At 37.7% G+C, this 12,445-nt stretch overlaps 3 protein-coding genes across 3 annotated transcripts; all 3 read right to left on the bottom strand.

The window, feature by feature from the left end:
- Nucleotides 1-1,805: 1,805 nt before the first annotated feature.
- Nucleotides 1,806-2,900, bottom strand: LOC139726000 (melatonin receptor type 1B-B-like). The gene has a single exon (XM_071637082.1). It carries the CDS (start codon nt 2,898-2,900, stop codon nt 1,806-1,808), a length of 1,095 nt encoding a protein of 364 aa, XP_071493183.1.
- Nucleotides 2,901-5,966: 3,066 nt separating this feature from the next.
- Nucleotides 5,967-7,064, bottom strand: LOC139725999 (melatonin receptor type 1B-B-like). The gene has a single exon (XM_071637081.1). The coding sequence runs from the start codon at nt 7,062-7,064 to the stop codon at nt 5,967-5,969; it is 1,098 nt and encodes a 365-aa protein (XP_071493182.1).
- A 3,144-nt stretch (nt 7,065-10,208) lies between these two features.
- Nucleotides 10,209-11,363, bottom strand: LOC139725998 (melatonin receptor type 1B-B-like). The gene has a single exon (XM_071637080.1). The coding sequence runs from the start codon at nt 11,361-11,363 to the stop codon at nt 10,209-10,211; it is 1,155 nt and encodes a 384-aa protein (XP_071493181.1).
- Between the last annotated feature and the right edge of the window lie 1,082 nt (nt 11,364-12,445).

The raw sequence follows: 12,445 nt of genomic DNA, 5'->3' as shown, positions 1-12,445 counted from the left end.
AGAGTTAAATAGCGGTATATTGGAAATTATCTTTCCGTTAATAGGTTTTCGGTAAAAAAATCAGCACTCATATACAACACAAAACAAAGATTAGAACTGTTACATTACTCCGAATAAGCTAACATAATCGCGAAAGTGTAGATTGAATGAACATAGGTGCTTTCTTAAATATAGTCGTTGACTGAATATTGGATTAATAGATATGAATGTTAATTGATCCTTTCCACTGTGTAATGTCCATAACACGACATTTATCTAGTGTTCCGGTAATAAAATTGAACGCCTAATTTATGACACTTCCATGAAAACACGTGGTGATGAACAATGCGGCTGAAAATTTGGAGTCGCAATCAAAATTCTTCTGAAACATCAATATCTGTTTAGTAGCAATTGTCTCTTTACCTGAAATTATCTGCATTACTTGAGCATGTATTCAAAATTTCGCACATAGACAATTCTTTAATATTGCCCAAATGCCACAGGATTATTTCTCTCGCCATATTATAGACCCTGTCTAACATTGTAATGCAGCTGGCAATGTTGAAATGATTAGAAAACATTCAAACTTAAAAAAAAAAACCTCAAGAATTAGTCAGCACAAAGGGACTATTAAGACATCGTGAACAATATCACCATGTTACTATTAAACCATTTCAAATTTACTTGTCTCAACACAAATTTTTTAAGGATGGATTAAAAAAAGATATTAGTTTCAATTCATCGAAAGAGTATGGTATATTCGACCATATTCAGTATTTTTTTTTTCAGATCTAACGAGAATTTTCAACAGCACTTTCGTTTTCATTTCCGAGACACAGTGTGCATGTGTGATCATTAACCTCAGATTCGTCAGAAACTAAACGATGCCTTTCACTCCTCAAAACGACTGTGTGGGAGAAGTAGATGTCACCTCACATAATATGTCAAGCAAAAAGTCTTATTTTCCCTTCCATGAAGTGACAGAGAATATCAGCCCTTTGGGAATTTAAGATATCACTACAATATTAAAGATAGCATATGCTCGGTTTTCGGTTCACCATGTGTGAGTCCTTAAAAGGACTGTTGGAATGACAGGAGGAAAGAAAAAGGATAGGATGAGAGGCAAGAATTGAGTGAGAGTATTCTATCTGGAGTGTGTGTAGTCCTGAAAAGCTCTTCTATCCCTCTCCGGTTCACAGTCATTTTCAGGACTACACACACTCCAGAAAGAATACTCTTACTCAATTCTTGCCTCTCATCCTATCCTTTTTCTTTCCTCCTGTCATTCTAACAGTCCTTTTAAGGACTCACACATGGTGAACCGAAAACCGAGCATATGCTATGTGCAACACCATGCAAACGCCTTCCTTAAAGAATCATCTGAATATCAAAGATACTACTAAGGTATCATATGCCAGATATGCATACGCGTTTGTTTGATTGGGTTTTTTTTTTTAAATCTGTTTTTCCCTACTTGTAAGCCAGAAGGAAAAATAATAATATAATAACAACGAAATGGCATGCGATTAGTGTTCAAAATAGGCAAAGTTTTGAAACAATCAATCATCTCAAATTATAATTCATAATTTCTTCGGACGAATTATAAATACTACATGTATATCATGACAAATTAATTGCATTTTTCTAAAGAAGAACAAAAAGGTCAACGCCTTCCCCTCCATTCTAAGAAAGAATTGACTAGAATGGTCCTTAAAACAAAAACGACATTATTCAACCTATAATAAAAAGGGTATTTGTTATTTCGATCTGATCTTTGCTCGTACGCCGTCTAATTTTAAATGTGTGGGCGTCGGAGCTCTTGTTCCTTATACATCCTGCACCGATGCAGAGATTGAGACCGTCTTCGAGATTTCTGTTCTTCCAGTTGTAACTTCTTTCTTCATCTTCACAGTCACCAAACGCTGTAACCATGGAGATGGCTTTGGAATATCTGACCACCGACGTCGGAATACGCAGAGGGAGATTTGACGGAAAAGTGGCTGTTTGAAACAATAGATGAAGGGGTTGATGCAGGAATTGATGGAATATACGACGGCCGTGAATTTGAAATATTTCAGATAGCACGATTCTGTCAGAACACACACAGAATTCGGGAGGACGCAGACGAAATATCCACAAACAACAAAGAAAAGATTCTTTGTGATTTCAATCTCACGTTTGTCTATAGTCATTCGCATGTTCGAAGACTCATTTCTGTGTGGTGCCACAGACTTAACGGGCTTGTCCCTGTAAAATTTTAAAAGATTGCGATGTTGTTTCCTCACATACAGGTAGATCCGCACATAGCATGACATAATGATGGAAAAAGCTGTGGCAAAGATAACCGCTCCAAAAATGTTCACCACGCGGAGCTGTAACTTATCTCCGTCAAACACGCAGAAATGGTTTTTGGCGTTGTACCCGAGACGTCCAAAGCTTAAGGATGTTGGCAGGACAATGGACAAAAACGGCGCCAGCCAGGCAAAGGCTATCATGATGATTATATTTCGTCCATTATAGAGTCGCATGTACCGGGCTTTGGGACGGGTTATGAGGACAAATCGATCAATGCTTATCAGTGCAAGATGGGCTACACTTGCAATGAATGCTATAACGCACACCCCACCTGTCATTTGACACACCCATTCTGGTAAAGGCCAACCATCCAAATTTGATAATGCCACAATTTCAAGACTCATCATGCCGCATCCGATCAGGTCGGAGAGGGTCAGACTCACAACGAAAACGTTGGTGACGGTCTGGAGCTGGCGGGACAGTGAGATGAGCAGGATGACGAAACTGTTGCCGAGTACGCCCGTGATCGTGATTAAGGCGACTACACAGGCCAAAACACTGTTACTGATTACCAACACTAAGTCCTCATAAGGGTCGTAGATGCTGACATCCAATGTGGTGTTCATCCTGACATCTGCCAATACTGGACATTCAGGGAATGAATGGATGAAAGCAGATAACGAATTAATTACTTTAAAGGGTAAGTCTTATGTGGAAGAAAGACACTGATTTTAACACTTTCGAATCATCGGATAATATTTGCAACTATAGTAAAGATGTTGAAACACTTGATGTTTCCTTGTATTGCCAACATGTGAGCTCATTCTAGCAGATATCACTATTTCTTTAGTAATCAATTCAACATTGATGAGAAAATGTTATGAATTGGTTATGAAATTGAGGTTTAAGATATGATTCTCCCAAAAACGTTATCCTGATGTTTGTACAATGTACAACATTATAGAGTTATTATGCTATGCCAAATTACTCCAAAACAGTTAAATGTTATCATTTCTCATCAGAATTCAAACGAGAATTGATCACTAATTTGAAATTTCTTGAAAGAGCAACAGAATAAAATTATTAAAGTACAGTCAAAAGAAATACAAATATTATGAATTGTGAACTGAAATACATTTTCGATAAATTAGGCATGATATCATTACAATTACGGTGTTTGATGTCTTGTGTGTTCAGTTATAAATTTTCGTGTCTGTTTTTCAACAGTTTGCGAAATTGACTCTCAAGCGCAACCATTGGTTTGCAAATTTCAGTTAAAACCGTTGTGGATTTTGTTGTGAGGAAAAAAATATGATTGAAACAGTTTTCTTACCGATGAAATGTTTCCTTCCAGTTTTCGAGCACCCTCTAGGACCGAAGAATGTTATTTGGTCGTAGGAATTTGACTATCAAGCTGTAACTGTATATCCTTCAGTGTCCTTGGAGCTTTCTCCAGACGATAATGACATGTGTTGAATTCTCAACACTTATTGCCGATTATAAAATGCTCTACGAAAGCCAGGCCATTGGCTGTTGGTCGTGACGCATTATATGAAATATGTAACAATCACTCCGCCTCTTTTTGAGTTCGCTTAAAAGAGCATTTCGAGAATACATACCCACAACCACTTAATCATCTGATCATACTCTCGTATAAGATCTGCCACTACTGAAAAACCGTAAAGAATACCCCTTCACCACATTCATAAACTGACATTGACATTGACTCAACTTATTTGCCGGGAAAATACATCGCCAGTGAGAAAAAACGAAGGAAGAGAGAGGATGAGAAATCATTGTAAAGAATCATGTGGTTTATTGTATATGGTTAAAGTGCGCACTCACAGTCATGAACCTTACTGGGAGGAACATAGCAGGTGTACATAGTAGCAGCTACTATTTTTATTGTTTTCATTATTATTATTATTATCATAACATAACTCATGGATTTATCATAATATCATTCATATACATTTCCTTCCATTAAAGTATATCATTTGAACGATCCATCTTCCCATAAAAGTCAATATCCCATATATTCCCCAACATGTTGCGTTGTGTCAACAACATGGGCGCTCCCTAAAGCAGTCATAGTGGTGTACTTTTCCGTATTATTCACAACGTTACTTATTAATTTTGTTCTATGATTACACGCGACTATGATTCTACCCTTAAGTTCCCAAACTTCTCTGTTCTATTTCTTATACTTAGCCTACTGATTTTTCCACAATTGAATGTAGTCATGTGCCATGTTTGGATTAGGTTTTGCAAATAGTTGTGGAAATGAGAAAAATATAGGCTAGAAGAGGTGTTTATCATCTGAATTTAGCTTTTAAACCTCCGTGGAGAGTTAAACAGCGGTACATTGGAAATTATCTTACCATTAATATGTTTTCGGTGAAAAAATCCGCACTCATATACAACACAAAACAAAGATTAGAACTGTTACATGACTCTGAATAAGCTAACCTGATCAAGAAAGTGTAGATTGAATGAACATATTCGAAATATAGGTGTCTACTTAAATAATATAGTCGATGACTGATTATTGGACTTAATAGATATAAATGTTAATTGATCCTTTCCACTGTATAATGTCCATAACAGACATTTATCTAGTGTCCCGGTAATAAAATTGAACGCCCAATTTATGACACTTGTCTCTAAACCTGAAGTCATCTCCATTTCTTGAGCATGTATTCAATATTTCGCACAAAGACAATTCTTGAATATTGCACAAATGCCAAACGATTATTTTTTCTCGTTATATTATACACCCTGTCTAACATTATACATGCGGTAATGTTGAAATAATTAGAGAACATTCAAACTTCAAAAAAGAAATCGAGAATTAGTCAGCACAAAGGGACTATTAAGACATCGTGAACAATATCACTATGTTACTGTTAAACCATTTCGAATTTACTTGTCTCATCACAAATATTCTGAGGATGGATTTTAAAAAAATCATTCGTTTCAATTCATCTAACTAACGAGTATGGTAAATTCGACCATATTCAGTTTTTACTTTTTTCATATCTAACGAGAATTCTCGACAGCATTTTCGTTTTTATTTCCGAGACACAGTATGCATGTATGATCATTAACCTCAGATTCGTGATACAACCACCACTACTAAACGATGTCATTCACTCCTCAAAACGACTGTGTAGGAGAAGTAGATGTCACCTCACATAATATGTCAAACAAAAAGTCTTATTTTCCATTCCATGAAGTGACTTGGGGAATTTAAGATATCACAATTTTAAAGATACTACTAAACTATCATATGCCAGATATGCACATGCGTTTGTTTGATTAGTTTTTTTAATCTGTTTTCCCCCTCCTTGCAAGCCAGAAGGGGGAAAAATAGTATAACAACGAAATGGCATGCGATTAATGTTCAAAATAGGAAAAGTTTTGAAACAATTAATCATCTCAAATTATGATTCATTATCCTTCGGACGATTACAAATAAAACATGTATATCATGACAAAGTCATTGCATTTTTCTAAAGAAGAACAAAAAGGTCAACCCCTTCCCCTGTCTTTCTGTGAGAAAATTGACTAGAATAGTCCTCAAAACGAAAACATTATTCAACCTACAATAAAAAGGGTATTTGTTATTTCGATCTGATCTTTGCTTGTACGCCGTCTGATTATAAATGTGTGGGCGTCGGAGCTCTTGTTCCTTATACATCTTGCAGCGATGCGGAGATGGAGACCGTATTCGGGATTTCTGTTCTTCCAGTTGTACCTTTCTTCACCTTCACATCCACCAAACCCTGTAACCATGGAGATGGCTTCGGAATATCTGCCCACCGACGTCGGAATACGCAGAGGGAGATTTGACGGAAAAGTGGCTGTTTGAAACAATAGATGAAGGGATTGATGCAAGAATTGATGGAGTACACGACGGCCGTGAATTTGAAATATTTCACGTAACAAGATTCAAAGAGCACACAAAAAGAGTTTGGGAGGACGCAGATGAAATATCCACAAACTACCATAAAAAGATTCTTTGTGATTTCAATCTCACGTTTATCTATAGTCATTCGCATGCTAGAAGACTGTGGTTCCTGGGAGCTTTCAGGCTTGTCGTCGTAAAACTGGAGGAGGTTGCGATGCTGCCTCCTGACATACAGGTAGATCCGCACATAGCAAGATATAATGATGGAAAAAGTCGTGGCAAACAAAACCTCTTCGAAGATGTGTACCATGCGGAGCTGGAGCTTGGTTCCATCAAACACACAGAAGTAGTTGGCGGCGTTGTACCCGAGACGTCCAAAGCCTAAGGATGTTGGCAGGACAATCGACAAAAGCGGCGCCAGCCACGCAAACGCTACCATCATGATGATATTTCGTCCCTTGTACAGCCGCATGTACCTCGTTTTGGGACGGGTTATGAGGACAAACCGATCAACGCTGATCAGTGCAAGATGGGCCACACTTGCAACGAACGCTATAACGCATACCCCACCTGTCATTTGACACACCCATTCTGGCAAAGGCCAACCATCCAGGTTTAATAATGCCACAATTTCAAGACTCAGCATGCTGCATCCGATCAGGTCGGAGAGGGTCAGACTCACCACGAAGACGTTGGTGACGGTCTGAAGCTGGCGAGACAGTGAGACGAGCAGGATGACGAAACTGTTGCCGAGCACGCCCGTTATTGTGATTAAGGCGACTACACAGGCCAAAACGCTGTTGCTGATAACCAACTCCAAGTCATCATACGGGTCGTAGATGCTGCCGATAAAGGTTGAATTCACCGTGATCTCTGCCATCCCTGTATATGAAACATTTAAACCCGTTAACTTTTCTTAAATGCACTCGAATCTAGAAGACAGGAAACAAAACAATTACTATGGCACTTCACATCATGTCCTTAAGCCAGTTGAAAGTTGAGCATTATTATCTTAACCACCAAAAACTGATAATCCATGTGATATATCATAACAGAAAAAAACCCTCGAAACTGGACGTGAAAATGCACAACAGTCTCCATCCAACAAAATTTGGTCGTTTTATTTGTAGCTTTAAAGCACCTCAAAAATCTATAGACCATCCATATCATATTAATCAATGAAAGTCTGGTGATATCATATTCATGACGAAGAAAATTCAGCAGGTGTTTACACAGCAAATTTATCAGGGAAGCATATCAGCACTGTTCAAGCGCTCCCTTTTTACAGAGAAAACTATGAAAAAAAGTATTTCCAGCATTTTCAAAGATAAGTTTAGTTAATATATCAAAAACGTAATGTTGTATAAGAAATTCAAACATTTCTAAAATTCTAAAGGTCATTGTCCACAAACTGATCACAGCGATTTCGAGATTTTGATACATATATCACAGAAATATTAAGTAACTTGCAATGAAATATTGAATCTTGAAAAGCCAAATCCGTAACTCTCTCCAAATTCTACTTGAGGTACTCTTTATCAATTTATTTCCTTTCTTAAAATGGTCTCTTAATGAATAATAGCTTTCATTATTGGTGCTGTGAATACCACTGAAGCATACTCCTTACCTAAAGATTCTTCTTAGTTTTCGGGCAGATGATCAGCTGTAACAATATTATCGAAAATGATGGAAAATCAACTGATGAGCTGTTTGATCCCCAGCAGTTGCTCTCACAATTGCTGCAAGTCTGAATTTCCAACTCCTGTTAACCTGAATAATTATAAGCCGCGTTCCCGAAGACATACGATTGGCTCTTGGCAGTGACGCATGTAATTTGAATACGCGAACTAGCTTTATCTGTACACACACGGAAACTGTGAACTTCTTGAATCAAATGACTTGAAAGCATAGTCACTGTGGAAGAAAAATTGTGAAAAGAACTTAACGCCACATTTAACAAAGAGCTATTCCTCAACTACAAACTTTTCAAAAACAGATCGCACGGGAGAAAAAGAGGAAGGGAGAGATCTCGATAGAAATCGAGAGAGATTGAGAACCACGTGACACTTTGTGTATGGCCGAGGTTCGCCTTTGACTAATGTGAGGGGGAAATGGCTAGGTGTAAGATGGTATGACACGTCTTGGCTATTGCCAGTCCACTTCATTGTATGATTTGATATGATTTAATGCTGCAATTCATATATTATCATTACAGTACTATGGACTGTTGTAGAAGAATTTTTTTTTGACATCATGCTGGGTTCATATTGCTTCTAGTCAACAAATGATGAGTCTGTTCAGTTCAATTCAATTTAACTTAACCCGTTCCATACTGAATTCTGACATGCCCATAGACTTAACACGCAGGCCACCAAGTTCCCGTACAGAACGGGTTAATTCATTTCAAGTCAATTGAAATGAAATAACATAAAAAATGTAAAACACAATATACAAAGCAAAAATTCCACAAGGCATTTTGTTTTGATATAATTTAATTAGAAAATCGTTAGCAGTGGTATAAAGTGAATCATAGAAACGTATCTTAATAACATGTAAGCTCGTGAAGCAAAGAGTTCTTCCATTAAAGGGATTGTACAGTTTCAGTTGAGATGATGCTTCAGGTTTCTACCTTTTTTGATGACTTTTATGGAGATAACGAGAAACCTCTTATTAAAAATGTCAGAGCATATAAATTCTAAGAGGAATTCAAAGTTTATTTGATGAAAATTGGTTTTAAATTGGCTGAGATATCGAAAACAAAGCGATCGTAATAAAAGGTTGGTCCCACCTTTCATGAACATCGCTTTGTTTTTAACATTTTTTTTTTAGGGGGGATGTCTCAGCTATTTTAAAACCCATTTTCATCAAATAATCTTTGAATTCCTCTTGCATGCTCTTTATTTTCATAAAGCGCTTCCTAAGTATCTCGCAAAAAGTTAAAAGTTGAATTCTCACCTCAAACCAAAACTATTCCATGACCTTAAAACCGTGAATGTTTTTTTTTTTCCTTCTCTAGGTTCATCTATCTTTATGATAATGCTTCGGGACGTCAGATTTCTTGAAAAAAAGTCATACTATACATGGTATGTAGTAACAAAATTTGAATGCTGTGAATATTCTTGTTTGTATTGTTTTGTGTTATCCCGATTTCTTTTCCTAAATTGCCGTCTGCTGACCAGATGAAATCATCCATTTGAAACATAATCATCTGAAATATTGTCAATGGTTCAACCTAGACTAAACTCCGTTTCCGCATTCATTCTAGATTACAGTGACAATATGTAGGCAATCTTGCAGCTTTGCGTTCAGACAAATCCTCTCCCATTTTCCACACATTACTGCTAAACCATTATCATCAATGGCTATTGGAGGTGTCAATTTACATCCCTGATATTAACCCTATACTTACAAAAACTGAGAGTGGGGTATCTAGTATGAGAAGATTGCCAAAGCTCGCATATACAAAGAATTAAATTCACAGGTGTTCTCACGATTTACCCAATTGCACTTAGATCTGAGGGGAGCAAAAAATTTGTACTCTGCTAAGTAAGATATTTGAGCTGATGGCAGAATAAAAAAAAAAAAAACATTTCATTACACATATTACAAGAATATGATTTATAGTGAAATGGAAGGATCATCACGCAGATTTTTTTTTTTTTTTTGTCTGAGAAACAAGGATTTTGCTCAGTTAAGAAACATACTTTCACATGTACTCGTTCGTGACTTCAGCATTAGCTTACATAGTACACAAGGCGTAATCAATAATTCATCTCATCAAGACATGATCATGTGAAAATCATTTTTGGGTGTAAATATGTGCTTCAGATCTAAACAACGAAAAGAAAAGAACCCTTAATTATCTTTTCATTTGTATCAACTGATATTCCCACTAATCACCAAATTGACAGTTTGCGTCCAATATTAGAGGCGTTATATACCCTCAAATATTTATCTTTATTTATCATTTAAATGACACAGATGTTTTATTTCATTGATGTATTAGGCAGCACAAATCTACCCATCACTGGAGCTGTGCTATTGATGCCGAGCTGGTGGCTGCCATTGAAGTCGAGCGGTCGGTTGTCATTGATGACGAGTTCGGGAAGTCCTCACCCGTCATGATTTCGTCTGTCGGCCTTTTTGCTGTGATAATACGCTGTAACCAAGGAGAAAGTTTGGGAATCTCTGACCACCGACACTGGAACACAGAGAGAGATATTTGGCGAAAAAGTGGCTGCTTGAAACAATAGATGAATGGGTTGATGCAGGAATTGATGGAGTACACAACAGCAGTAACTTTGAAGTACTTCAGGTAGCATTTCTCCGTCAAGACGCAAAGCGTGTTGGGAAGGATGCAAGCGAAAAACCCGCAAACTACGATAAAGAGGTTCTTAGTAATTTCGATCTCTCGTTTATCGATGGTCATACGCATTTTGATCTCACTTTGCTCTGGTGCCATCGACTTGCCGGAGTTGTTCTTGAAGAGCTTCAATAAGTTGTGATGCTGAGTCTTGACGTAGATGAAGATTTTCAGATAACAAGTGCTGATGATCAAGAAAGTCGTGACAAAAAGGACCTCTTCTATGACGTATACAATTCTTACTTGGAACTCGTTACCATCAAACGTGCAAAAGTGATTAGCAGCGTTGTATCCTAGACGTCCAAATCCCAAAGCTGGAGGGAGAACAATAAAGAAGAGTGGACATAACCAGGCGGATGCGACCATGACAAACACGTTTCTGCGGTTGTATATCTCCATATATCTGTTTCTAGGGCGAGTGATAACCATGAATCTATCCACACTTATGAGCGCCAGATGAACAATGCTTGCTTTGAACGCGATAAGTAGGACTCCACCTGTCATTTGACACACCCATTCTGGTAGAGGCCAACCTTTCAAGTGTAAGAGCGCCACTGCCTGCAGACTCTGCATGCCGCATCCGATCAGGTCGGAGAGGGTCAGACTCACCACGAAGACGTTGGTGACTGTCTGGAGCTGGCGAGACAGGGAGACGAGCAGGATGACGAAACTGTTGCCGAGCACGCCGATGATGGTGATGAGGCAGACGATCGAGGTGAGAATCGTGTTAGTAATTACCAGAGTTGAATTAGAGTATGGATCATCTCCTCTCCCAATGAGTGTTGAATTTGTTTTAATGCTGGTAGACACAGCCATTGGATCTCACCTGCAAAATGAAGAAGAAAAATACATTTAAAAACATTGTCGATAGCATCAATCACACTGTTCTTTGAACATTTCGATCAAACAAAGATGCACTTAAAACCATTTTTTTGTACTTGTCATTGAATAATCTGTGGAAATGATGAATCATATTAAGAACACTCACAACTAAGTTTTCGATGTTAGATATACTAGATATGGAATCACTGATGAATTGAGTCAAGTTTCAAGGAGCACATGATTATGATACACTGGACTTTACATCTTGAGGACATGCATCTCCAAAAATATTCATGAGAATGTCAGCACATTTCCATTCAGTAAAAGTTCATTTTTTCTTCCTGATCTCTTGGAAAAGAAAGTTCAAGCTCTCTCTCTCTCTCTCTCCCTCTCTCCCTCTCTTTCTCTGGCTCATGTAAGTGATATTGTATAGTTCTTTAGAACTCATTCACATAAGTCACTTCGATTAAAGAAGTGCATTACTGAAGGAAAAAAACAACAACAACTCACCTTGCTACTTATCTGACTGGTCCAGAAAATAAGGCGGCAGCTTACTCGATGTATGATGACACAGCGGAGTAGGGATAAAATGATCACGTGTAATACCGGTCTTGTGCTGAGTCCTTCTGAGACAGAGTACGTTTAGATCGTAATGCATCGACGATTTATAGTGGGATGGCAAGTCTGTACATTATCGCTGCAAATTCATCCAATGAGCGATTACCACAATCCCCAATCTGATATTAGATATTGTGTTTGAAGACACAGGTATGAAAAGGACTGAACACATAGTGAATTTCACACAAACGCACATAAAAATTGCATAACATTACTTAAAGGACAAGATCAACTTAACATACATGTGGATGAGTGAATGTAGCAATATCAGTAGAACACATCAGTGAAAGTTTGAGGAAAATCGGACAATCCATTCAAAGTTAAGAATTTTTAAAGTTTCTGAGCAGTCATTGCGGGATGAGAAGACTACAGTGTGTGAGGTTACATGCATCATATGCATAGCACTATGTACAGAAAATATAAAGAGAATTCCACAAAATGTCTTTTTTCGGAAAAAG

Source organism: Diadema antillarum, unplaced genomic scaffold, assembly GCF_040938485.1.
Source record: "Diadema antillarum isolate AM-2024a unplaced genomic scaffold, OU_Dant_1.0 seq00000070_RagTag, whole genome shotgun sequence".
NCBI classification, from domain to species: Eukaryota; Metazoa; Echinodermata; class Echinoidea; order Diadematoida; family Diadematidae; genus Diadema; species Diadema antillarum.
This window is presented reverse-complemented; position numbering and strand designations above follow the sequence as displayed.